General features: G+C 40.9%; 1 protein-coding gene across 1 annotated transcript in view; it reads left to right on the top strand.

Annotated features, from left to right (window-relative positions):
* The window catches only part of DSCAM (DS cell adhesion molecule), a gene marked incomplete at its 5' end in the record, with an annotated part of 456,489 nt that overhangs the window by 364,743 nt on the left and 63,935 nt on the right, over nucleotides 1-27,811 (top strand). The window contains 4 exons of the mRNA XM_083855847.1: nucleotides 2,095-2,335; nucleotides 3,974-4,120; nucleotides 5,830-5,985; nucleotides 15,079-15,212. Coding sequence (XP_083711973.1) covers nucleotides 2,095-2,335; nucleotides 3,974-4,120; nucleotides 5,830-5,985; nucleotides 15,079-15,212 — 678 coding nt within the window. The remainder of the gene's footprint in view (nucleotides 1-2,094; nucleotides 2,336-3,973; nucleotides 4,121-5,829; nucleotides 5,986-15,078; nucleotides 15,213-27,811) is intronic.

The raw sequence follows: 27,811 nt of genomic DNA, 5'->3' as shown, positions 1-27,811 counted from the left end.
GGATATTGGGAAGGAATTGTTCCCTGGCAGGGTGGGCAGGCCCTGGCACAGGGTGCCCAGATTTGCTGTGGCTGCCCCTGGATCCCTGGCAGTGCCCAAGGCCAGGTTGGACATTGGGGCTTGGAGCAGCCTGGGACAGTGGAAGGTGTCCCTGCCCATGGCAGGGGGTGGAATGAGATGATCTTTAACCCTTCCAACCCAAATCCAAATTCTGTGATTCTATGAGTATATCTGAACTCAAACAACAACAAAAATCTGACCTTAGTTTCCACCCCCAACTTAAATACCTTCTTCTGGAAACATTCAAAGATGACAAAGCCATGGAATTATCCAGAACAGGTAACACACTTACTAAGGGCTCTGATAATAAAATGACCTGTATATTTCTAAAGGAGTTGGAGAGTTTTTGACCAAAAACCCCAGAGAAATATTCAAACAGGAAACAATTACACTCTTAAATTCCCAAAACACAAGCCTTATTCCTGCTGTGTGACTTACAAGGATCTCAAGATCTGAATCTGCTAATTCAATCAGCAACATCTGATCAAAGTGATACAATGGAAATTGAAATTATATCATCACTTCAAGTTCTCTGTTTCTCAGGCAAGAGAGAGAAGAAAAAAGAGTCTGAAGAGATCATTTAGTCAATCAATTGCATACAGTGACACACATTTTAAATTTGAGAGGGGGCTGGCTTTTGCAAAGCGATGGTTTTGATGGTAGTGGATGAAAGGCAAATCTCACCCTGGTTTTTATTATCTCCAGTGGACTATAAACTCCCCAAAAACAGGCAGGTCCTGTGCCTGAAATTAATGTTCTTCTTAAGAATCTGCTCCTCCGGAGATTGAATGGGATATAGGAGCAACAGAAGTTTCTGCCTCTGCAAGTCCAACCCATTGCTGATAAACTGCATCACAAACACCTTTTTTGTGGGACAGAGGAGCTTGTGGGTGTATGTGGGGAGTTTGAAAAAGATTTTGAGGATTGGAAAGAGATTTTTGCTCCTGGATTACAAACTGTGCCTCAAAATGCTTGTACTAATAATGCTTCATACAGATAGAAAATCAGCATTATCATATATGGAAATAAGTCCAGTACTATTTAAATAGAATTTTTATAGGTATTGCTGTCAATAACAGGCTTTTTCCCTGAGCTGAAAATCTCTGCTTTGCACTAGATCACGTTTTATACTGCAGAGCACACAAATGATTTCCACTAGTCAGGAGCAGGGAATCTTGCACTGTGACTGAGAAATGTGGCACATAATTATGGCCAACCATTTTGTGCTGTCCATATCCCTTGAATGCCAGATATATTGCAGCTATTCAGTATGCAAATCCCTGCTTTTCCAAATCATTGTTGCCTTCAGCACTCATTATCTAATCATCTTTCTACACGACACACTGAATGAACAGAAGCATATTTCAAAGCACAGCATAAAATTTTCCTAATGCATGGGACTGAATAAACTCCTGTGGCTGCCTTGCACAGATCAATAAATGCCTTCCTAAAGGTTCAGTGAAAGGTGGGGGCTCCTGGCAAAAAACAATTAGTAGTGAATGGTGGCCTGGAATGCAAATATACCCTTATCAACTCAGCTTGGATTGATTCACCTGAAAAGAGAACAAAACATCATAAATTCAAACTCAAGAGTGTCTCCTGATTGGATTTTTCTGTGCAATGAACCATTTAAAGGTCTTTCAGCACAGATTTGAAAAAAAAAATTAAAAAAAAAAAAACCCTGAAATTTATATGATTGACAAAAGTGTCTGTTTCATGTGCAGGAAGTGGTTTTGAATCGTTGCCTTGAAAGTTGCATTCAGCAGGAAAAAAAAAGTTAAAATTGGGATTTTTTTGCTGGGTGTTTGTTTGTTTGTTGGGTTTTTTGTTTGGGAGTTTTTTGTGGGGTTTTGGGGGGGGTTGTGGTTTTTTTCTTTTTTTTTTTTTTTTTTTTTTTTTTTTTTTCTTTTTTTTTTCTTTTTTTTTTTTTGTTGCTTGGTTTTTTGTTTGTTTTTTGTTTTCCAAAAACTTTAGGGGGAACAACTTGACTTCAGATGGGTGCACTCAACGTGTAACTTTCTATTTTCTGTTCAGGCTCCAAAGAAGCACTTGCAGAATGGAATCATCCGTGGGTACCAGATCGGTTATCGGGAGTACAGCGCGGGGGGGAATTTCCAGTTCAACATCATCAGCATCGACACCACCGGGGACAGCGAGGTTTATACACTGAATAACCTGAAAAAATTCACCCAGTATGGCATGGTGGTACAGGCCTGTAACCGGGCTGGCATCGGACCTTCTTCTCAGGAAATCATCACCACGACTCTTGAGGACGGTGGGTCCTTGGCAAACAACTCCCATGGGACAATATTGTTAATGTTGTTGTTATTATTATTTTGTGTCTTTTTATCTTGTTTGATTAGTGATGGTTAAAGTAGGGATGATAAAAGAGCAGTCTTTAGATAGAAAAGTGTATGAGAAGACCCTGCTCAATGAGCTTGTCTGATTTTCATTGCAAGAGTGAATTTGTTTTACCAGGTAAATAAAAATAACGTCACTTATGTAATATATCCTGCTGTGAATGGTGTTGACTGAGACAAAAACTTTCATTAAGAAGCCAAATGCTCTGGTGTTCTCCTATTTGCAACTGTTGTGGTTTCATCCTTGCCTCCAGAGTGATTTCAGTATAGTTTTGAGGAGTGAAACTCTGAAAGGTGAAGCAATATTGTATTTTTTTTTTTGTTGGATTGCTACTGTTTTTAAATGAATCTACTGTGTAACCAGAGTTCTTGTACTGCACTGTCTTGTCAATCTTAAGAGAGATGTATGTTTTTTCAAGGATATCCAGTGACAGAGAAATAATTGCTATTTCAGGCAAAATTCACCCTGTCTAATCCAAGGAATAATATAGATTTTTTTTTTTTTTCAAACTGCATAAAAATTACTTCTCAAACAATGAGAGGGAGTCCTCTAGTGGAAAAAGAGAATGATCCCATATCCAAAAAAAAGAGTTCAATATTTTAGAGGCGTATAAGAGCAAATAATAATCCTAAAGGCCATGCAAGTCGGATTTTCAGGTACAGTAAATCAGCATCAGTGTCCTGTATACCACTGCCAGCTTGGAATCTGACTTTTACATGGACAAAATGGAATATCATGCATCTAAAATCCTCAAGAGGCACAGATTTTGAAGCAAGTTATTAGTGAAAGACTTTCTTTTACTCTAAATGTTTCTAGGCCTAGTGTGCTGCAAGACCTCAAAAGGCAGTATGCTCACACAGGCAGATATTTTATATTATAATATAATATAAATTATTTTTTTTTTCCTTCAGAATCCAGCACACTTACTTTTCTTGGATTTTTTTTTTTTTTGGTTGCCACTCAATTTTGAGTCCCTCTTTTAGAATTAAATATTCCACAAGCTTTTAGAGCAATGCCAGTTACTAATTCTGCTGTATTGATATGACACTTAATGGCCAACAGAAAATGCCTTAGATTTGTTTGATTTTTCCCAGATTTTTAAATATCAGCAAAAATATAATATGAACATTTTTTCCTATGGTTTTTAAAGCCGTGCCCACTTTTTTCCCCCTCCACCAAAGTTAAAGGGACGTTAGAATTGTCCACAAAGATGCAAATTTGCCTGCAAACTTTAAACAATATATTTAAATTGCTTACAGAACGTTCTGCACATTTCAGTGTCAGAACACATTTATATTTCAAAAAGAAGCAACAAAAAGCCTATTAAAAGACAAGTCAGCAAGTAGGGAAACAGTACATCAAAAGTCATTCCAGGGAAAAGAGCTGCACTTGCAGAAATGTGGATTGTAGCAAGAATAAAGGATTTGCATTGTTAAAATGTGTAATGGTAATTAAATATTGTGTGATGGGATAGAGGGGAAAGTAAAGGGGAGATAGAAGTTGAACATTGAATTATTTTCATTGTGTTAAAATGGTGAATATCTAATTCCAGTGCCCAGTTGCCCTCCAGGGAATGTGCAAGCCACTGCCACGTCCCCAGAAACCATCTCCATTTCCTGGTCAACGCTGGCAAAGGAAACTCTGAACGGGATCCTGCAGGGATTCAGGGTCATCTACTGGGCCAACCTCTTGGATGGAGGTGAGCGACACCAATCTATTACCAAGTAAAAAGCTGTGTGTGGCCTTTATAGCATTTTCTCTCTGCTGTGAAGGCATTTTACTCCCTTTTTGCTTTAGAGAAAGCTTTGTCTTCCTGGTGAGGGAGCAATTTTCCCTAGAGCCTGAGCAGAGCAGCAAAGCTGCCTGGAGGAACCTCAGGGAAGGCTCCCACCATGGATGTGCAACACTCCACTGGCCTCCCGTGGTACCCAACATGACCTGAACAAATTTCATCTCAGCTACAGAGAATGTTGGGGTTTTTATAAAGAATGGTGACATGAATCTAGAACAAACAACCCAATAATAATTTTACTATAATTTGGTTGGTTAAGTCTTTGCCTACTCGATGTATTGATTTTTTTTTTGATAGGATGCATTTCCTCTCTGTAGATGAGGGCAAAAGAGGGAAATGTCTCTGGGAAAAGCTTGTTATTTCCTTGCTAGCTTCTTCCGTTGTACTGTTTTATACTCTTAGCATAATTCCTGGGGAAATAGGCTCCAGAGAAGAGATTGAGTGAAAGGATCAAAGGAGAATTCTGATGCTTTACTAATCTGCAATTTATTGCGTGGTGATACTCCCATGTATGGCCCTTTCCCGTAAATTAAACAAATTAGTAGGTTTGAGATGCGCATGACTTTATTCCTACTTGCCCTGTGGATTTTTCACAGCTGTCTCCCTTCTTTTACTTTCATCCACCAGAACCACAGTTCACTCTAACCTGCAGTTGTGCAAATCCTGGCCTCTGTTAGTGTGGGAAGGGGAATTTGAAGTGAAAATGTGACCCAGAGGCCCATTGTCTCTGCTGGTAATAGTGGACTCAAAAATATTTGGAAATCAACCACCAATTCCTTTAAAAATAAAGATTAAAAATGTATGAGAAGCATACAGAAAATATGTAGACATGTAGGGCATAAAATTAAATGTTTACAGTGACGCCTGTAGTTTTGGATCAGATCCTGTGTGGATATTATCCCATCTAAGCTCCTGTGTGATGTCTTACAACATGATGAAAAAAGATGATGTTCATGCCATGCTTAAAAGTGGATTTTCTTTATTTATTCAACTTTATTTGCTGTCCTAAATATGTTTAAAGCTTTTTTGCCATATGGGTTGTACTTCTTAGCTTTCTGAAAAAAAAAATCATATGAAGTGCATCATTTTTCTGCAAGTAAATCTGATTTAACTGTGTTTAAATCTATTGTTAGCCAGTATTGCTCCTATCAAGTGCTTTGCAGCAGCACTTGCTGCATATTTTAAAATAAAGGGGAGTTTTTCTTCATTTTCCTTATGAGAAATACTCTTTCTCATAACCAGAAAATCTTTATGAAGATAAACGATGTGCTCATTTTTTTTCTTCAGGGGATGTTTCACAATAATCTCTTCTTGTTATCTGTTCTTTATGAAAAATCTCATTACTTGTAGAATTTCTTCAATTCTCTTCATCATATTTTTTCTTTAAATTGCAACAAAAAAAAAGTGTTTGAAAATGAAAAGTGGGTCTGCTTCAACTGGTAAGAGGTCAGAACATTAATGAATTCATTTAATTCATTATAATTCATTGCTGTTCTGTAATAATGAACCATTACTTGTCTGGGACACCCGAGATTTCCACAGCAGGTATCAACACCTGGAGAAAGACTGAACTTGACAATAACTCCACTTCCTTTATATATTATTTTATTTTATAGAGCTGGGGGAGATAAAGAATGTCACAACTACCCAGCCATCCCTGGAGCTGGATGGCCTGGAAAAATACACCAACTACAGCATCCAGGTGTTGGCTTTTACCCGAGCTGGGGATGGAGTGAGGAGCGAGCAGATTTTCACCCGCACTAAAGAGGATGGTAAGGAGTGAAAGAATTTTCCATTCCCACTTCCAGGAAACGTTTGTTTGTCTCAGGCAAATATTGTACACAGACATACAGAGATTGAAAACTCAGCCCTGGGGCCCAGCACAGGGAGGACGTGGAGCTCAAGGAGAGAGCCCAGAGGAGGCTCCAGGATGAGCAGAGGGATGGAGCAGCTCTGCTGGGAGGAAAGGCTGGCACAGCTGGGATTGTTCAGCCTGGACAGGAGAAGCTTTGGCCTGAGCTCAGGGTGGCCTTGCAGGGCCTGAAGGAGCCCCAGGAAACCTGGAGAGAGACAATTCCCAAGGGCCAAAGGGACAGGACACAGGGAATGGCTTCAAACTGAGAAATGACAAGTTTAGGTGGGATGTTGGGAAAAAAATCCTTCCCTGGCAGGGTGAGGAGGGGCTGGAATAGAATTCCCAAAGAAGCTGTGGCTCCCCCTGGCAGTGTCCAAGGCCAGGTTGGACATTGGGGCTTGGAGCAGCCTGGGACAGTGGAAGGTGTTCCTTGTCCATGGCAGGGCATGGAATGAGATGATCTTTAAGGTCCCTTCCAACTCAAACCATTCTGATATTCTATGAAAATGGGGAAAGGAGGAGAGACTGTTTTGGGACAATCTTATGTTACTTAGATCCTACTAAGAATATTATTTTCAGTCTATACACACACACAGACGCACACACACACTGCTTCCCTCTAAAGCAAAATAAAGAACAAAACCTTCTTACCTTTGTTCCTAGACCAAAGCATGGAAAATTCAATTCATAATGCTGAAAGTTTCTTAAACTTTTAATCATACACAGACACGTGAGATTCCATAATCGCTTTATTGTGATTGTAACTATTATAATCACTTCAGGTCACCTCAGTAGGATGCTATGCACTGATCTATTTCTGAAGCACTTAAATTCCAAATTCAGGGGAGGTTTTGTCTCTAACCTTTTTTAATGCCTTGAAAATGCTATGAGATGTATAAATATATTTTTGGATCCCCTGAATGCTTTTGAAAAACTGGATCGAGAGTTTCTGTGGTACAGATAAAAATGCCCACAGTCCTGTCAATGAGGTTACTTCGATTGTGTTTCATTTGTAAATTCTCCTATGAGTATATAATATGTTTTCAAAGTAATTAGTCAGTGGATTTTCCTTATTTATCCCCTTTATTGGTCACTTGTGAATATATGAATATATTTGCCAACTTTTTTTTATTTGTAATGAGATTTGCAAAAATGACAAAAGAGAGGGTTCAAGTCAGTAAATTAACTGACTTGAGGAACTTCCAGTCCTTTCTTCCAATAAAAAATTACATGATGAAAGTTATTAATTTTTTCCAATTAAATATTAAGAGACTCATTCTAAAATTTACATACATTGTAAGATCACCTGGCCCCAGCTGTAGCTGTATCCAGGGGATGCAGTAAATGAAAATTGCTCAGCTCTACACTTGTGTGTCTCAAACACTGAATGTTCTGATATCAGCCTAAAGTCCTTTAACAGTCCTTTTACTTTGGAGCACCCAGGTCCTGATGCTCTTGGTACACCCTAGTGCTTGGAAGTAGATAGATTTATTTCAATGAACAAAACATCTAAAATGTGAAATCAAAAATGTTACAGAACTGCAAAACACATGCTGCATTTTCAAGTTACTTTTTGTCAAGTAGATCCCAGCATAGCAAACCTTCCCTCAGTTCTGTCTGAACACAAAGGCTCTCAGCCCTGAGCCTTGGAAATGGGATTTAAGCCTTCAGGAGCCAGGAGTAATGTCCCCCACTGCTCCAGGAGCTTGGGGACAGGCTGGTCTTGGGAACATCTGGTTCACATCAGAAGCCTCAAACATTTCTTCTTCTCCTCCTTCTTTGTCTTCTTTTTCTTCTTTGTCCTCTTTTTCTTCTTTGTCCTCTTTGTCTTCTTCATCTTCTTCATCATCTTCTTCTTCATCATCTTCTCCTTCTTCTCCTTCTTCTCCTTCTTTGTTTTTCTTTTTCTTCTGTCCTTTTTGTCTTCATCTTCTTCTTCATCTTTTTCATCTTCTTCTTCATCTTCTTCATCTTTTTTGTCTTCTTCATCGTCATCTTCTTCATGTTCTTTGTCATCATCTTCCTCTTCTTTTTCTTTGTCTCCTTCATCTTCTTCTTTGTCTCCTTCATCTTCTTCTTTGTCCTCATCTTCTTTTTTCCCCCTTAGCCCATCTCTTCCTCATTTTCTCATTTGCTCATCCCGATTCTTGGTGGTGGCTCTTTTTCTGTCTCCATCTCTGGGATCAGACAGACCCTGATGAGGGGAGCACATTGCCTCAGGCTGTGTTTGGCAGCTGTGCACAGGCTCATCTCTCACCTTTAATCCTCCTGGCAGCCCAGCAATAACTCGCCCTAAAGGCAGCCTGACAAAACTTTCCCGAGATTTTCTGATGCCACACACTGGTCCCATTCATTAAATCTTTTGTCCAGAAAACTAAATGGAAAAGTGTTCCAGAAAATGCAATGATTTCGTTTTCAGCTTCACAACTTCTTATTAAGGGCAGGAAAGGTTTTGTAGTGGAATATACAGAGACCTGCAGTTAAGAATAAGCCAAACTCAAAATCCTGGATCTAAACATCTCGAAGGGTGTGGAAATTAAAGAGGAAAAGAGCATTCACATTGCCAAACTCCATGCACCAAACAGGTGCTTCATTCCTCAGAAGAATGGACATTTCTAAGGTAATTTTCTAAGGAAAAGAGAGGATTCTGTAGAGGATTACTCAGCAGGACTAATTCCAGTGCACCTAAAAGATCCTGCCCTGAAGTGACTTTAAGCACTTCCTCGGCATTTGAAATAAATTAATTGGAATCCTAACAGAGCTTAGAGCTGGAAACCTTCTATCTCTGCTCCCAGACCTTCTCTGGCTAAAATGATGACACAAGATATTCCACCCTGCTCTAATAAAATCTGAAAATCTGGGATATTTCTAAGTAGCTGCCAAGCCTTCCACATCATTATTGCTATGAGGCCGTATCACCTCATTAATTCCTTTCTCTTTTTTATTTATTTTTTACATAAGAGGAAACTTTTCATTGTAAAATCAATGGTGCAGCATTTTCCACTGCTGCTGGAAAAGCCAGTCGTGGCCTCCTGTGACTTCTCTGTTGGTGTTCAGCTAAAGACATCAGCCCAAAATTTCTTCTGCAGGCTCGAAATCTCCAGTGGGGCAAAATAAGAGTTACCCAGGGAGTGAAACACTCATCCTGGATGGAATGAGTCGATGCTTTGATTTCTTGTAATGTTTGATACTGATTTTAGACACCAGAGGTCAGACACTGCTGCTGATCAGCAAAGGAAATGGGAACAACTCGAGCAAATAATAGGAAATGAGCTTTCAAGAAAATGAGCTTTCCTTTCAATGTCATCATATTTATGGGTTTTATCTAGCTTCCCCCCCCCCCCCCGTTTTCTGAAAGCTGACTTCAGAAAAAGATGCTGCTCTTTTTGGAGTTCCTCCTGGTAGAAAAATAAGCCAAGAAGAAATGTCCAATTTTTAAAAAATTCATTCTGGTTTTGTCCCTCACCTCTTCCACTTGGTAGTTTCTAATAAGCTGCTCATCCTCTTCACCTGGAGACTTGATTTAATAAACCATTAAAAATTAAAGCAAGCTCTTCCAATTCTTTTCCCTGCTGTGATCAAAATGCAGTTTGAAAGGCTTCTCCGTTTTGTAGCAAGAGGGAGCATGTGTGACAAATTCCCTCCCTGCTCCTGTGCTGCAAATGAAATATGAGAAAACCATGATTGAAACAAGGAATTTGCTGCCTGAACCAGCGTGAAACATGACACAGCACCTTGGCTGGCAGCAGTGCCCTGACCTTGAACAGATCATGGGAGGACACAGACCCCAGAGCCCCCATCCCACCCCATCCCAGGAAAGCTTCCTGCAGCTGGGAATTTGGGCTGGGTGTCTGTCAGAGCTGGCACCTGGGCTGGCTGTGACACAGGAGGGTACACATTTCTCTCCCTTGTATCTCTCTTTTTTTTTTTTTTTTTTTTGGAGAAAATGCATTCCTGTGCACAGCAAGCTGTTTGTGTGCCACAGAAGGCTTTGCAGCAGTGCTGTGCTTCCAGCATTCAGAACCAGGGGAAAGCTGCAGCAGGAAGGAAGGGAAAATAGTACCAAATCCCTCTGCCAGCCTCACTCTGCCTGAATACAGAGAGATTTTCCTCCTCTCCCTGGACATGAAGCTTCCTGACCATTGGCATGAGAGGCACAGAGAGCATCTGGCAAGCTTTACATTTATTCTAAAATGATTAAGCAGAAATCCAGTCCCAGTGCATGTTCAGTAGTCCTTGGAGCAGAGCTCTGCTTGGGCTTGTTCAGCTGATGAGAGTGACAGGGCTCTGTGATGAAAAATTGCCCTTGATGACCCTTTAATGCACTTTTTTTCTAGTAGTAGTGACTCAAATTTTATCTTTTTTAACTAAAAAGCAAAAGGCACAGAATAGTAAGTGTTTCCCTCAGGAAACTGGCAGGATTTGATCAAAATGATGCATTTAATATGAGGCCAGTTCAGAGTAAATTCACGTGTGGATGTGTTTTGGCTGGCATAGATCTACATTGTAGTGAGATATCTACATGAACAAACAGGCAGCAGTCAGGGGTTGAGTTTATTTTGATTTTTCTAAGTGCAACCAGCAATGGAATAGTCCCATATCATGCAGAATTAAAACCCTATTACAGAACAAGGCTCGAATTTCTAATTTATTTGCAATATCACTCTTAAATGCACCACAGTCTGTGTATTTTCTTGCCTGCTGCTAAGCACTGTGAAGAAAAATGGTGATAATCTCTCTGCTTATGAAAAGGAGAATGAGAAAGTTCCTGGAGCTCCTCCCCATTATCTGGCACATCTAAATGCTGTTTCCCAGCCCTGTCGTATCAGGATAATTGCCTGCTCTGCTTTAGCATTTCACTTGCACTGTCAGGAATACAAAGTGTTCTCCTCCACATGAAAGCAGGATGCTATTTCCGTGTTTTTCAAAGCCTTGCTAGCTGGAGAATGAGGCCATCTTTGATCTTAAATTTGCCACATCTGCTCCCTGGAAGGCTGCAAAGTTGTTTAGAAGCAGTCCTCAGCTTCTCTGTGCTCAGCCCAGGTTGTACTCTGGCTTCTCACCATAGTTTTACCCCTGATGACCATGGGAATAAAAAAAAAAAGCATCTATGGCATTGTGCAAATTCAGTTTGTCTTTCTAGGAGCTGTGGGAGTCAGTGAGCTAAATAAGATCCAGGGAGAATTCAGTAAGACAGCTCAGGTCTCTTGATACTGCTGGCTTATAATGACTGAAGCCAGAAAGGCTGGGGGTGCAATGGCAAGGAGGGAAAATACCTTGTTTGGTTGGCAGGGCTCAGGATTTTCCTCTCCAGGATAAGGCAAGCACCACATTCCCCAACCACAACCTCTTCAGATGCCAAAAAAAGCCATTTTAGTAAGAAATGCTTCAGTTAATGCTGAGATTACTCATATGAGGTCCAGGGGATGGGTTTGACCAATGACTTTACCCTCTGTAGGAGGACAGTGGGGGTCTCTGTGATGCCTTGGGAAGGCTGACCTGGAACAGAGACTGGACAGAGCTGAAGAATAAAGCAGATATTTATTAAAAGGCTTTTAAAGGTTCACCTTGGGCAGGACAAGAGCCTGGCCAGGGCTGCACCCAAGGTGGACTTAAAATGGTCACAAAGTGGAAAACCGGTCATGAGGTCTCACACTTTTATAACTGTTGGTCCATTTGCATATTGGTGTTTAATTGTCCAATTACAGCCTCAGGTTATGAAGTCCCATCCTTCTTGTTTTCTCTCTTCAGTCCACTGTTTGTGGTTTTGTGCCTGAAAACTTGTAACAGTTGTCCTCGGTCTTCATCAGAAAAAGGCTTTTTGTCTCCCTACTCTGTGAAGAGACCTGACTAACACTTAATATGAGGCTCAGAACTGCACCCTGGGCAGCACAGAATGTGAAAAACATGAATGCAAAAGTCTAAGGCATCGTATGAAGCACCAGATGACATTCTGCAGGATTCTTGCCAAGGAAATGTAAACTGTTCCACACACACAGTGGAATGACACTCAACTTTCATATGCACACCCAGCAGTGCAGCAAAAAGAGGACTAATAAATGAGTATTCAGAATAGTTTCTGCAACACTGCAAAAACTGCTGATTCCACCCAGTGAGCTGGAGGGGTCCTTGGGTTGAAAATTTTACTATATGGCATCCTGATTTTCTTTCTGGCCCCTCTTTCTGCTGGCCTCACACCAGACAGCAACACGACAATGACAAGGAATGTTCCCAACATATGCCCAATGACTGGAAAATGCCAGATGAATTCTGAGCTAATCCCTCAACAGTCGACAGTCATGACCAATTACCATCAGAACCTGTCCCTATAGATCACACCCTAATTTAACAATAAATTGCATTAACCTCATCCATCTATTTGCAGCGATTTCCAGAAAGCATTGCTATCCATAAAGGAATCCTCCTGTGGGTTAGGTAATTACCCTGGAGAGCCAGCTTTCCCTCCTCAGCAGCGGGAGCAAATAGCATTTCTAATGAGCTGGGTATAAATAACAAGTTGGATGCTGTCAAGCATCAATATTTACCCTGCATTGGATAGAGCTGCTAACTGAATTAGCCCCTTTGCAGCGAGGGGCTGGGTCTGCATGCAATTATCATCATGACGTTCTCACTTGATGCCTAATTAGCTCTCTGCACACTATAAATAGAAAATTCACATCTAGGGACATTGCACTGAGTGGTGCCTGTCAGTTTTCTCACATCTTCCAGAACCACCTATGCAGATATGAAAATTGAGGGTCTCCTCACATTATTTTTCACACAAAAGATGAGCCAATTCAGGTCCCAAGCTGGCTGACTTCTCTTTATGGGCAAATTTCTGTAGCAACATAATACCTGCTTGCTTAATTGAGGTAGAACAAAGAGTCAGAATTGATCTACAAATATCAGCTTGCTGGACAAGGGATTTTGTGCCTCTGCTACACAGTAACTGTTTTCTCTGAAAGTAAAGAGAGCTGATGAAGCATTGCAATGGTAATTACACTAGAAATTTTAACAACTTGGTGGTTTTACTTGAGATCGGACAAAAAGATCAGATTCCTCCCAAAGGAGTAGTTCTGTAGAGAGTCCAAAAAACTGGTTTTGTCATTAATTTTTTTCCTTAATAACCTAGGTAGCAATTATCAATACAATATATCTATTTTAATAAATTGACATAAATATTGACCCCATGCAGTGCTAAAATATCTCTCGAATTCTTTATTTTCACAATTTTTAAAATATATTTTCAAGTATTTTGACACAAGGTGTGTTTTCCAGGAAATTTTAAACCCATTTATTATGATGCTAAATGTTGCCCTTGTTTTGTTTAAGTACAAGTTTGTGTGTAATGTGATATTCCAGCAAGCTGTAAAAAAAAATGTAGCAATTTTACACATTAGTGGAAGAGTGTTCCCAAAGCTGGAGAGCATGGCACAGTGTAATATGTGTTTGAAAAACAGCACATGCTCATGAAATCAAACCCTTTCCCAAAATGCAAGGCTGCAAAGGGATGTAGTTAAGATTACACAGCAAGATTTTAACATTTCTGAGCTGAAGCTTTTTCCTCATGGTTTTAGACAGGAGGTTTGGGGGTTTTTTAGCTCTTTCTCTGTGATAATTTTAATGGCTTATATAGATAGCTGCTGTAGTTAGAGAAATAGATATACTGCAGTGCCAGGGAGAGGTTTGAGCTGCTGAGGGCAGGGTGAGGGACAAGGATTCTGTGTGGGTGGAGAGTTTCTGCTCACACATTGTGACCCTTCCTGGCCCTGGGTCACATCAGGCAGTGCAAAGTGCTCATTTACACCCCACTTCATTAAATTCACTGCTCTGCTCTGGATGGCCATTAAACTGTCCTCATGTGTATTATTTATAACACTTTGGCATGGCTTGTGTGCTCAAAGCTGGACATTTATAATAATGTGTTGTTTGGCAATTTCTGTGACCAGGGAGAAGATATTTTCACATTTGGATGCAAACTGAAAGGGGAAATTTAGGTTGGCTCTAGGGAAAAAGTTCTTTATTGTGAGGCCCTGACACAGGTTTCTCAGTGGATGCCCCATCACTGGAAGTGTCCAAGGAAAGGATGGATGGAGCTCTGAGCAACCTGGTCTAGTGGAAGGTGTCTCTGCCCATGGGAGGGTTTGGAAGAGATTTAAGTTCCCTTCCAACCCAAACTGTTGGAACTTAGGTCACTGAGAATTTTAGACTTTCTGTGCTGACAGGCACTGACCCCCAAGCAAACACTGCATTTGACCTGAGGCCATGGAAAAGGCTTCCAAAATTGAGTGACAGCACTGGGATTGTGGGTGTGGAGTTTGAATAGAAGTGTGTGATATCACATGATGGAAAACTTCAAGTTTAAGGTTTTAGAATATATAAATATGTATAAAGCAAGATGGAGGTTTAGGGCAGAGTCCTTCTTTTCCACCTTCTTCTTCATGGGTCTGGATGGTATTTTGTAATTGGATAGAAAAGTCCCCATTGCAGACCACAAGTTGTTGATTATTGGGTTAAAAGTAAAAATAATTTAGGTGTCATTTTGTAATTGGACAATTTATCCTTAAAAGGCCTTGTAGAGATATAGATACAGCTCCATTTTTACTTCTTTATAGATCAGAATTAATAAACATCTGAGCCTGAACAAGAAATACTGTCTCGAGCATTTAATCCTGACTCTGGCAAAAAGAAGATAAAAAAGCAACACCAAACCATTCTTGGGTTCATTCTATAATTTTATTTTTATGCAGGCTGGAGGGGCTACTTCACAAAAGTTTAACCACCAGTGGCAGGTGCTGCTTTGGGACCCTCTGAAGAAGAGTTTCTCCCCTCTAAAGGATGGAGTCACAGCCCCCAAACCTCCCTGGCATGTGCAGTGTGGAGTGACCATCTCAGTCCATGGGGGCACAGCCACCAAAACAACACACTCCCCTTTCCCTCAACTCCTCTCTTACCCTGGGATGATTGAATACCTGCCTTTGGGCCACTCTAACCCACTTTGCTTTCCCAGTTCCAGGTCCTCCTGCTGGAGTTAAAGCAGCTGCTGCCTCGGCCTCCACGGTTTTTGTGTCCTGGCTGCCTCCCCTGAAGCTGAACGGCATCATCCGCAAATACACCGTGTTCTGCTCACACCCCTACCCCACAGTAAGTGCCACAGCCCAGACACTGAGCATTTGCAGAGACCAGTCCTTGATCTCCTCCCTGCTGCATCCTCTCCTGCCTTTTGCTCATCCTGAGCAAGGTCAAAGGGAGATCCTGGGGCTGCAGAGAGGAGTGAGAGTTGATTTCGGTTTATTCCACCTAGCAAATTTTTGTTTAAAACCTACTGCTCACAAATAATTTCAAAATATACATCTCAGTTTAATTATTTCAGTTGGAGCTGAGTATTTTTCAAGGTTTGGTTAGTTTAGAATGTAACAAGTTGCATTTTCCAGGACCAGCTGCACAAGCCCTGTTGCAGCTGGAGGCGTGCATTGATTTACCCTGTTTTCATCTAAGTTCCTGCCTTTTTGGCTTGAGTATTCATGTGTGAAGGAACATAATGACTTATAAACAAATATATTTGCTTGTGAATAGGCTTATTTATGCCTGGAGTATTTGCCCATTCCAGCTCTATGTGCTTTTACTTGCTGAGAAAGTGACAGGAGGAAATTTGAATTGAATATCAGGTTATCCTTCTTCCTTTCTGAATCACAAAGAAATTCAGCAATCTTTAAACACAAAGGCCAATTGCTCTCCCTAAATACCTATGAATATTTATTTTCATGTGGATTGAAAAGAATACTTATTTATTTTATATCTGAGGTTTGGATTTAGGTTTTATCCAAGGTTTGGATTTCAGTTTTAAGCAGGACTTCCCAGCAGAGGTTAAAAAAATGCAATCTTGGTTTAATAGGCAAAGAAAATATTGTTCCAGAATTTTCCCAAAGTGCTTCAGGCATGTCGAAATTTCTCTGCCTCCAAGGCAGGGGGTTGGAACAGGGTGGTCTTTTAGATCCCTTCCAACCCAAACCATTGTGTGATTCTCTGATTTATGTCTTGGGATTACTGTCTCCTAAGTCCATTAATTTCATAATAGTAGCAAACAAAACCATCTCTAACACACCTTTAAATGTAAACTAGCTGGAGATTTCCCATCGCAGTTCATATATTTCTGTGGCACTCAGTGGGTTAAAGAGGTCAGAGTTTAGAGGACAGCTCTGAGTGGGGATCAGGCACTTTTCTGGGGGCTTGGAGAGAACACCAGATGGTGCTGCTGCCTTCTCCAGATACTTTCCCTGCACAAAGCTGCAGTGCTTCTTCCTGGGGCTTTGCTGGCAACATTTTTTTTTTCCTATATTTACATCCCCAAGAAAAATAAACATCCTCAGCTAAAAATATTATTCTCTACCACGTGAATGTCTCACATACAAAACTTCCCCTTTTTGTGGTTACCTTTTGGAGTACCTTAGAGATGGACAATGACAGGAACAGCTGGTTTTTGGTTTTTTTTGTTTTTTTTTTTTTCCCTGCTCTTGGCCTGAACAGAATCTTAGTGTTGTATTTTTGTGGTGTTCATTATGCAGGGGTATGTATGAACCATCATGGAACCATACCTTGGCCCCAGGTAGAGGCACTTGGAGGTGTTTGTGCTCTTTTATTAATTGCTGATGGACAGTTCTGAAAGGTGTCCCTGCCCCCAGGACAGATGATTTTTAATGTCCCTTCCAGCCTAAACCATTCTGTGATTCTATGATCCTGCTGCTACCTTCATGCAGGTGTGTGTACATATAAATATATATATGCACACACAGATATATGTATAAATATGTTCAACATGTATCTGTGAGTCCCTGTTCCAGTGCTCTGCAGTTCAGCAGGGGCTGTGGTTTGCAGAGATCTTCTGTATCAGCCCTGTGTGCTGAGTGAGGCAGGGATTACACTGGGGGCTCAGTTTCCAGAAGCCAAGTTGGACATTTTTAAACAAATGCAAGCCCTCAGGACATATTTAATATAGGACACACTCCCTCAGCTTTATTTCTAACAAAATGCTTTGTTATCTTTTATTCTGGAATGAATTGTGAGCTAAAGAGCTGTTTTATTCAGGGCTGCTTTGCAGTGAAACAAGCCTGCTGCAGAGCTGCTCAAATGCCAGCACTGCTGTGCAGAGACACTTAATATATCCAGGGAAGTTCTTGTTTGATTCACTGCTGGCAGAGACAAGTAGCTGACAGAAGGAGAGGTCTTAAATTAGGGTGAGGAGGAGAATAAATAAAAGACCTGTGTCTTTATCATCTCTTCTACCACCATAAGTAGCAAGTGCTGTAGCTGCAGGTATGGAGCCCTAAAAACTTCATCCATCAGTCACAGCCCTGGCTGCAAAATAACTTTGCTAAAAGTCTGCTATTCAAGCAGAAAGGCAAACTAGGTTTTCAGGCATCAGTGAGAAGAAAGAGAAAAGGACAAGGGTAAAGGTAAACTGATGGGGAGGCTGCATTCTTTGCAGATTGTGTTTTATTGCTAAGAACAAGTCAATGCAAAAGATTTTAGACAGGTTTTTAGACAGGTTAACAGTATTTCTTTACACAAGAACACTGCTTCAGTGTTTAAGTCACCAATAGGAAAAATAATTAACTCTGTTGGTTGTCTTGTGCATATTTTTATTACAAACATAACAATTATACAACCCTGACATATTAGAAAATGAAGAATTGCTGCCTCTTGCACTGTTCAGTTTGCTTTGCAAAGGCAGAAGCTTTTAAAACTTCTGCTGCCTCTGTATAGAACAAAAGGCATTTCCTCTTTAAAATATTTTGAGCCCTAAGGACAGTACTTGCTTGGAATGTTTCAAAACACAAAAATGATTAATGTGTGAAAAATGGAAAAGATTCTCCACTGCAGTCTATTCTCTGGCCAAGATAAAGGGCAAGCAAGGATCCAATTTCACACAGTTTAATTGTTGTGTCTATAGTATTCTACAGGCACAATTAGGCAAAACTTTCTCATTTTTATTCTGAAAATGTAGGGAAAAAATACAGAAATAAGAGACTTCAGGGATCCTTCATTCTTCAAATATAAGAAACAGAATAAGCCAGAATTTAAGTTAGAAAAATTATCCTCTGTGCTAACTCATAGCCTACATTCTTGCTACTCCCTGCCTCATCCATATCCAACTTTTTGTAGGGTTTGACTTCTCAAGACCACCTGTAATGGTCCCATGGTGGCCAGATTCATTCTAAGAGTGATGATTCCCATTGCATTGGGAGGATGCTCATGGCACTCATCCTGCCCAAGTCTCAGGGAAGTGCTGTCACTGCTGTCCCATCCTGGCAGGGGGATTTTCCCCCATGGTGCCACACACATGGAACACAGTTTGAATCTTAGCACAGAAATTAGGCTGGTTCAGTTCCTCTTGCTTGTGCAGCCTCAGGGATTTTCTAAGTGCAACAGAAAAGGAGATTTGGGAGTTTTCTGAAGAAAAAAGACTGAAAACAACCTCCCAAAAAACAACCACCAACCTCTTGTTGCATTCAGGTCAGGACAATGCTTAAGGAAGAATCAGTGGGATTAGATTTATAAAATTTAGATGTCAGAAAGTCTCTGGAGAAGGTCACTGTGACACACAGGTTAGCCAGCCTGGGAAACTTTGATCTCAGAACAGGTAAAAAGCTTCTCCTAAAGAAGTAGGAGAGTGCTGAGGGCAGGAGAAGGAAGGTTAAGGATCAGAATTTTCTGGTGCAGGAAGGGATGAGAAAGTGCTGATGCACAAGGACAGGGAATTTTTGATATGGGAAATTCTGATCAGTCTGGGGGGAAAATCGCCATGAGATCCTGGTCAAATATTGAAGCTGGGGCCCAGACTGTGGGATGTCCACACATGGAAATCTTCAAGACTTCATTTGACACGTCCCTGAGCAACTTGATGCAATTAAACTTGCCTTGAGAAGGGGGTTGGACTGGGTGACCTCCAGAGGAGCCTTCCAACCTCAATGTTATTTTTATATGGCAGTTTAAAACTGGAAAAGGTGGTCAAAATCTGTATACAACAAAGGAAACCAGACAGTGGTACAGTTAATGTGCAACTCTCTGAGGAAAAAACACATCGGAGTGACACCAAGATGTCTCATAAGTTAAAAGTCTCCAATAAAACTCGGATGACATTTCAGGCCACGGGCAGGATTGTTTGTCTTTCCAATCTGAGCACTTTCCATGCACAGTCTCCCAAACAAGATCTGCTTTTAGCTCCCATTATCAGGAAATCAGAGAGTGGGAGTGAGGTCATCTTATTTCACATCTTAAGTGAGTTCCACATGAGTGGAGGAAAGACAAGAACCAACTGACTGCGTCCTGAAAAGGAAAATCACTGAGAAAGGAGAATGGTCTCCATTTATTATCCTTTTATAGTGCAGTTCTACTTGCATGACTCCTTTCCTTTTATCTCCAGGCTTTCTGTGGAGAAGGCATAGAGTGATGCACAAATTAATGACCTGCTTTGCTGGAAACAGCAGGAAAATCCTGTTTAATGTGTTTGCTCCTACTAGTGAGTGACCCACCAGCAGATTAGCAAAACCTGAACAGCAACAACAAACAACAACCATAATGATTCCACTTTTCTAATCAACAAGTCAAAACAGACTTTAATATGTGTATTTCTGATTGGGTGATGTCATACCATTCATCAACACTCAAATTATTTTACTGGTCTGTATTTTCTCAGGTCTTTACCTGACTTTCTAGCACAAATACCCAAAGATTGGCAAATAAGACAAGAAGCTTGCAAACCATTCAGATGTATATTTAAAAGCCAACATTTCTAATAAGAACCAGTTTATTCTCTGGTCTTTAATCTTGACAGTAGTTTTGAAATGTTGGTTGATGAAACTGTTGCTTCGCTGTGAGATTCTGCTAAGATATTATTTGTCCCTCAAACTCACTTTTGACTGAGGTCTCAAAAGACCAGAAACCTGAGGACTGGGAGGAAAAGAAATTCCAGAACTATTAAATCAGATGAATGGAGTGAGAATATTCCTGCAAAGATCCCAGATGATGCTGTTGTGATAAACTGGATTAGCTGGATGAGGAACCAGAGCACAAAGCAGAGCCCAGTGCTGAAATAGGGGTGATGGTTAGGAATTATCTCATAGTGCAAACCCTACAGTCAGCCCCAGGTACCTGTGTTGGAAAGAGTCATTGAAAACTGTAATGTACATTTCTGGACTTCTCCAAAGGATGTAGAAATATCCAAAAGCTGAAATCCCAGCAGAGATTCATGTTGGACTGGAAATATTTCTGTGAAACAGTTGGGTTGGGAATAGATGGTATGTGGAGAGGTGCAAAGCAGTGATGGAGAAGAGGGAAATGATCTTATAGTTGGCCAAAGCCCAAGTCAATGTACTTGGAAACATAATCAATATTGGAAACTGACCAACATCTGAGGCAGTTCCTGATCCTTTTGATTTGCTTATTTTACTGTGAGAAATATACTCTTAAGCCTGTTGGACTTCTATATTTGTTTCATTTTTTTGCTTTTATTTAAACCCACTACGGGGAAAATATATTATGTGATTTAACCAGCATTCACAGGAGACTCTGGGGTTGCCCTGTGGAAGGAGAGAGTAATTGCTGCTCTTAGTCTGTAATTCAAAAACTCTAAGTGGGATTTAATTCATCTGACTTCAGACACCTTGAATAGAGTCACAAATACTTATTCTGGGGTCATCAAGGATTTCCTTTCATTAAGGAAAGAAGCTGGATGTCTGAGATAAACTGGATAAATCTACTTCTGAAAATTTCCCTTCTCTTTGTTTAGTCTAGAGAGAAAGTGTACATGCTTATCTTAAACCAGCTGATCTGCAACAAAAACTAGATGTGGAAGTATATGCAATTATCCTAAACTTGATCTTTAAACTATTAAACTGTCATAAATTCCCATCATCCAGGTGTTTTCCACTCAATTCTTTCAGGCAGACACGATTTTTGTATTGATTTTTGCATAGGATCTGTCTGAATTCTAACCTTGGGTTTGCATCACACTTTCTGATCCTCATTTTCTCTCCAGATTAAAGAGTTGGATAAAAGAAAACTTTGGAAAATAGAGTTGGTGCAATTATATATGATTTCTTGCTACATACTGTGGATCTTTCAGTGATTAGAAGGATGCTGAAAGTTTCTTGGAAGAAAGGGAGAAGTAGCTGGCAGAAGTTGGCTAAGTACATAAAGTAACTGTTGAAAAGAAGTTTATTTAGAGTCAGCAGATTCTCTAAGGCTGAATTTTAAATATATGTTCATTGATTTGTGTATTACAAGCAGTATTTATCACTGTATCTATATAGCACTTTTTACAGCATGAAGATATTTATGCTTATTAATTCCTGTGTGCTTTATTTAGCATAGAAATAGTGCATAATTTGGGGGTTATTTTAAAGCCTTATATTGGACGGTATTTAAAATCTGTCTTTTTAATATACCACATGTTCTATTTTTAGCCTTTTTGTAGTTGTTTCACATCTTTGGTGCCAGGTCCCAAACATAGTACATTCATTATTTTAATTGCTTTGTCAACTTTACTTTTTTTTTTTTTTGCCTATCTTATTTTTGTCAGAGAGCAGACCTCAGGAGGGATGTGACAGAGTATAAATTGATTCTGAAGATGCGCTGGTTTATATGATTTTTAAAAGGTCTCCTTGTAAAGCCCTACCAAAACAAATTTGATATTGATTTTTTCATAAACCTCCCTTCTTGTCTCACCACCTCGTCTCACACCCAGGGATATCAATACAGCCTGACAATAAGTCCTTGATGTCCTGACCTTCCTGTGGTCACCAGCCTGTGACACCAGATGCTGCTTCCCTCATCAGGAGCCTGAGGGACTCTCCAGGACATGCTCCAAAGGGACAGGATATGCTCCAAAGGGACAGGCTCCAGGGGTAATACCTGGAAATGGGAAATCAGGAGCAGCTGAGGGAGCTCAAGGTGTTTATCCTGAAGAAAAGGAGGCTCGGGGGACTTTGAGGATCTCCACAATTCCCTGACAGGAGGAAAGAGGCAGGTGGGGGCTCAGGCTCTGCTCCTAAGGAAGAGGAAATGGCTTCAAACTGCTCCAAGAAAGGTTCAGGTTGGACATCAAGAGGAATTTCCTCATGGAAAGGGTGCTCAGGCCTTAGCAGGGGCCGCCCAGGGATTTTTGGAGTGCCCATCCTTGGAGGTGTCCAGGGAACAACTGGATGTGGCACTCAGAGCTCTGGGCTGGGGACAAGGTGGAGATGGGGCACAGGACCTCGATGGTCCTGGAGGTCATTTCCAACCTCGGTGATTCTGGGATTCTTTGGATTGGCAGGATTTTCCTGCCAGTTTGGAAGGCAGGGAGTTACTGTTGTTCTTCCCAAAATTTCCATCTAAAACGTTCTAACATTTTTGTTCCACAATTAAGGTGAAAAAAATAATAAGTTACAATGTTATATGGCAGCTGCAATCACTTTAGTGCACAGCTTCTGTTTCCAACAGTTACCTTCAATAATGCTGAGTGAAAAGCAGATGCCACTTTTCAAACACCTGAACAGAAACCATTTTTAGGCCAAAGTGGCAGCCAAGAGCCTTACTGGAGTCCATGGTCCAGGATCAGTGGTTATTTGGAGCTTTGAGAGTCTGTCCATCTGTGAAAGGAAGGCAAAAGGCAGCAGTCCTCAAGAAAAGTACAATTTGTGACCTCAGGCAGACTTACACATCTTTAGGGAGTTCACTGAGAGGGCACAGCAATGTTCTGTCTGTTCTTCTCAGGGATGCAGAACTTGAAGTTCATTCCCTGTAAATACAAGCATGTATTGATTTTTTATTACCCCAGTTTGCTTCCAGGTAGAAACAACTTAGTTTATCCCCCAGTACTGGATAACTTGTGAGTCCAGGAGACTCTAAATGTGATTTTTAGAACAAAACATATCAGTACTCTTTGCCCCTCAAGTTCTGTGTTGAGTTTTGGGCCTCTCACATCACAAAAGGACCTTGAAGTGGTGGAGTGTGTCCTGAGAAGGGTCTGAAAAACAAGTCTTAGGAGCAGCAGCTGAGGGAACTGGGCTTCTTCAGTCTGGAGAAAAGAAGGTTCAGGAGGGACCTCACTGTTCTCTACAACTCCCTGAAAGGAGGATTTAGCAAGGTGAGGTCATTCTCTTCTGGCATGTCCAAAGTAAAAGGATGAGCAGAAATGGCCTGAAAGTGCACCTGAGGAGGTTCAGATTGGATATTAGGAATGGAAATTTCCCTGGCAGAGTGGTCAGGCCTTGGGATGAGCTGCCTAGGAAGGTTTGGAATCACTGTCTGGGGGAGTGTTCAAGAGGAGTCTGGATGTGGCCCTTGGGGACAGGCTTTGGGCTGATGCTGGTGCTGGTGATGCTGGGACTCAAGTTCTCTCCCAGCCTTGATGATTCTGTGTTTTCCAGGAGCAGCCATGCCTGAGGTACGGCAAGGTAGACAATTCTGTGATGGAGTTGTAGAAAAAGATGGAGATCACTGTGGTTCTACCACGTAGAATTGAAGACTTACTTTAATTATTCATGAGTCTCAGTGCTTGTTCTAGTCCTGATCTGTACCAGTGATGAAGCAGAGCCCAAGGAGCAGCACCTGGGCCCAGGAGGATGTGATGGTGACTGAAGTCAGTCTACACTGCTTATCATGAGCCCCTCCAAAACAGAATTGTTTTGAAAAGAGCTATTTAGGTAAGCACAAAACTGAGCTAGACTTTAAAAATCAGTGTGGATCACTGGGATGGAGTGCTCAACTCACAGCCTGGCTCTCTCCCATTTAGCAGCAGAGCTGAGCCCAGAGGACGGATGTTTGTTGAGAGAGACTCAGCTATGCAAACAGCATTTCACTGATTTAACTCAGGCCAGATATAACAAACTCAGTGCTGTGTCTGTGGGAGGCTGCAAAACCAAGAGGCTCCTTGTTGTGGGCAGGAGGGAGCGGCCTGTCTCTCCTGAGCCCACTTGTGTTCAGTGGCTCCATCACTGACCTGGATAATGAAATAGAGAGGCTGCCTGTTAAATTAGCAGGAGATACAAGGCTGGGAGGGATTGCATGTACACAGGAGACAGAAGCAGAATTCAGGCAGGTCTTGATGAACTGGGAAATTGGTCTGAGAAAAGTTGGATAAAACTTAGCGAGAAAATGGGTACCCTGAATAACCAAGTGCAGAAGTGCTGTGTAGAGAGCAATTCTCTTGATTCTTCAGAAGAGGATTTTTGAGGTTATTGCACCTCCCAAGATGAACATTTACAGCCTTTATAATCCTGTCCTGAAAAGCCAAATGAGAATTCCTGGAATTGTTGAGTACAGGTTTGGAAACTGTGAGAAAGCTATAGACCATCTTTAGACAGTCTGAAGGATAACAGAAGATATTATTAGAGAAACTGATAGAGAAAATGGGATTTCTGGACAACGTTGAAAGCACCAGAGTTATTTAGTTGTAAAAAGATAAGGGTACTGGTGGGGAAAGGAACGATAAAACTTCATGTAGATTAAAGACTGGTGCAAAGATCAAGGTAATAATCTATTCTTCATGTTCCTAATAGACTGGAAAAGAAGCTATGGGTTGAAACTGCAGCAGGAAAGTCAAGCTAGATTTAAAAAAAATGATTTTTTTCCATGAGATTAGTTAAGCAGTGGAATAGGTTGTGCAGCCTGGGGAGTTGCAAAATCTCCCTTTTATTGTAAGTCTTCAAAATCAGGTTGGGGAAACATCTGTTTGAAATTGTGCAGACACAGGTGAACCTGGTTTAAAAAAAGACTCAGGTGATCTCTCAGGGTCCTTCCAGCTCTGTCTTTAGATGATGCCATATTTTTTACCTAAAATTCAAGTGAAAGCATACACCTCACTCTAGGTAATAGATATATTATTTATATTTAATTTTTATTTTCAGCATGAGGCAGCCAATACACAGATAACCAACTTGTATATGCTCTTACTTCTCAACACACACCACAAACCTGGGCTGTTTCTTCCTTTTCACTCATGTCCTTAAAGTCTCTGTATGGCTTTCCCAGTTCACTTCCAGGTTTCCTGCAACTTACAGAGAATAGAAGTAGTGATCTGTTGCTCACTTATCTAATCAGAAGTTGTGTGGAAACAGCTGTAAGCAAGGTGCAGGCTACCTTTAACTAAATAACCTTTCACCCCACGGTAAATTCTATTTTTTTTTCTCTTAACTCCCTGCTGGGAAAACTCCCTGACTGCTTGGAAAACTGTTAGAAATGTATTTTTTTCCATAGCACTCTTCTGAATTTTTCTCAGGTTGTGTTAAAAAACGCAGCAAACAAGCCAACAGATAGAATGAGCAATTAAAAATAGAAGCCAGAGGGATCAGAGTTTATGCACATTACCTATTAAACTGTGCTTTAAAGGAGAAATGCCAGGAGATGGCATGCTGCTTCAAAGTGTACAAAGAAATGCACACCAGTAGGGCTGAAGCTGCAGAGGAAAATTATGTTCCCTGCACCAGCTGTTCCTCAGCATCTCTTGCCATTGCCTGGTTGGGGAAGGAGATTGACTGCATCCTGGTAAAGGACTTTGATTTCATTTTGCTCTTCCCAGCCCTTGCTGGATTTCAGAGGCTGGTCTCTGTCTCTCCTTCTGAGACAGTGAGCTAAAGACAGAAGAAAAATTAACCCGTCATCTATAAGCTGAAGAAAAATAGCAGTTAGGAAAAAAAAAAAATCCCTTGAGCAAGCATGTTACTGCTCCTAAGATTGAACAGCAATTTATGTTTTATACTGGCACATGCATGGGCCAATATGTGACAAGGTGACATTCCTTTAAATATTTCTCATTTCAATTGTTTAATCTTCTCTTTGCTGACAAAGCTGCCTTTTTTTTTCTTCTTGTGTAATCAAAGTCTCTGGCATGTTAGGCTAATTGAAATGACAGGCAAAAGTTTAAAGTAAAATCGATTCTTTGTCACTGAAACATCCCCAAGTGTTTAAAAGGGAATATGAGCTGAGGAAACATAAGATGTATGTTAACCAGTTAGAAACCAAAATCTTTTGCTACAGCAGCTTGTTTTTAGAAAATGAGAGTCGTTAATTTAGTGAAGATGCATTTACCAGATTCAATTAATAAATTAATTCTGAGAAGAATTGATTTTACAATTGAAATAGCCACAGATGCAAATGGGTGAATGATGCTGGGAGAAAGAAAGGAATTGAAAACAAGGCATTTTAAAAGCTTTAGAGCAGAAAATCTGGCTGTTGGTCCATCTTTAGAGTTCCAGTGAGAAAGAGCTGATGGTTGCTGGAATGAAAGTTAGCGCTAAGGATGTTTAGGTGTTCCTAAATGCTGCATCCATGTCCCATGTCAGTAGATGGTTTAGAAGGAACCTGTGCTAGGTAACTGCATTAATGAGTGGAGTCTAAGTGCCAGAAACAGCCTGGCCTGTTTGACTTTCAAATTACCTGTAGGAAATGCTGCCTCATGAATATGAAATTTCAGCCTCCTCTGCCATGATCAATACATTAATTTTTATGTATAACCTCACAAAGATCCAGCCTGTCAAGCTACGGGCATTTGTCCAATATTCTTGTGTAAATGTCAAGGCAGATGGTTCTCAAAACCTGCTGCAATATTTCAGGTAATAATAAAGGTGTCTGGCTGCATTGACCTCTTCATATGAGAAGTGGGAACCCAGGCAAACGCTGGATAAATGGGACAAACTAATTTGGCATTTTGACAAGCAAAGGGGCAATGAGTTTGGCTAGAAAATACGGCAAGTTCTTCCTGTGGGTTTGTTCTGAGCCTGGGGAATGTAGGTGGAGCAAGCCAGTCTTCCCAGAAAAATCCCTCTCCATGGAAGGAAAAAAATGTGTTCTTTGTAGTAGCCTTTACATGGCCTTTGAAGGGAGCTGAGAGACAGATGTCCTCACTCTGGATTTCAAATGTGAGAGGAGATGAGCTCCCCTCTTCCCCTGGCTGTAGGAGATGCCAGCTCCAGAACAGAGAAATGCAGTGACCCACTCAGCAGCTGGAACTGTCTGCCACTTCTCATGGAGATGTGTTTAATGATATCTCAGAAACATCTCTTATTTATTTGGAATTCACTTTGAAGGACTACCTATTCCAATGTTTTCAGGTCAATGTGCCTTTTGAAATGCTAATCAGGTGGAATTGGCCTTTACCACAAGCAGATATTTGTATATCAAAGAGATTCCTTGCACATTTTGTCAGTCTGAACCAAGTTTAGATTACATTGATGCATTATTTTTAATGCTGATTCCTGCTAAAATCTTCTTTTCTACGTCATTAACCTTCTAATTATTTTTAGCCTGGTGTTAGTTAGCCGTTACCAGGCTCGGCACTGCACAGGGAAGTGAGTGTTATTAATTCCAATGGTTCATTACCCCTCTATTTTTATGTGCAGGCATCACAAAGCCCGTGTCAGAAATAAAAGTGGCAATATTGAGCACTGTAACACTGAGATTTCCCTCCTCAGACTTCCTGTGGAGGGTGTGCTGAGGCTCTCAAAGCCCCCTGGAGGGATCTGTATGTTCCTCCACACCTTTTTCTGCACAGGTTGCTCCAAGCAGGATGCAGAAGCTCCCATGGATGAGCAGGGACTGCAGAGCAGCTGGTTGGCTCTGCTGCAGCCCTTGGGCAGAGGCACTTGAGTGACAGAGGAGAGGCTGAACTGGCATTTCTTCCAGCACTTCTCCTTCCCTGCTAATTCAGCCAACTGGCTGAGATGACCTTCAGCTGGGAGTCTCTGAATGGAAGTAATTTGGTG

This window comes from Zosterops lateralis (assembly GCF_965231275.1).
Source record: "Zosterops lateralis genome assembly, chromosome: 2".
Taxonomy (NCBI): Eukaryota; Metazoa; Chordata; class Aves; order Passeriformes; family Zosteropidae; genus Zosterops; species Zosterops lateralis.
This window is presented reverse-complemented; position numbering and strand designations above follow the sequence as displayed.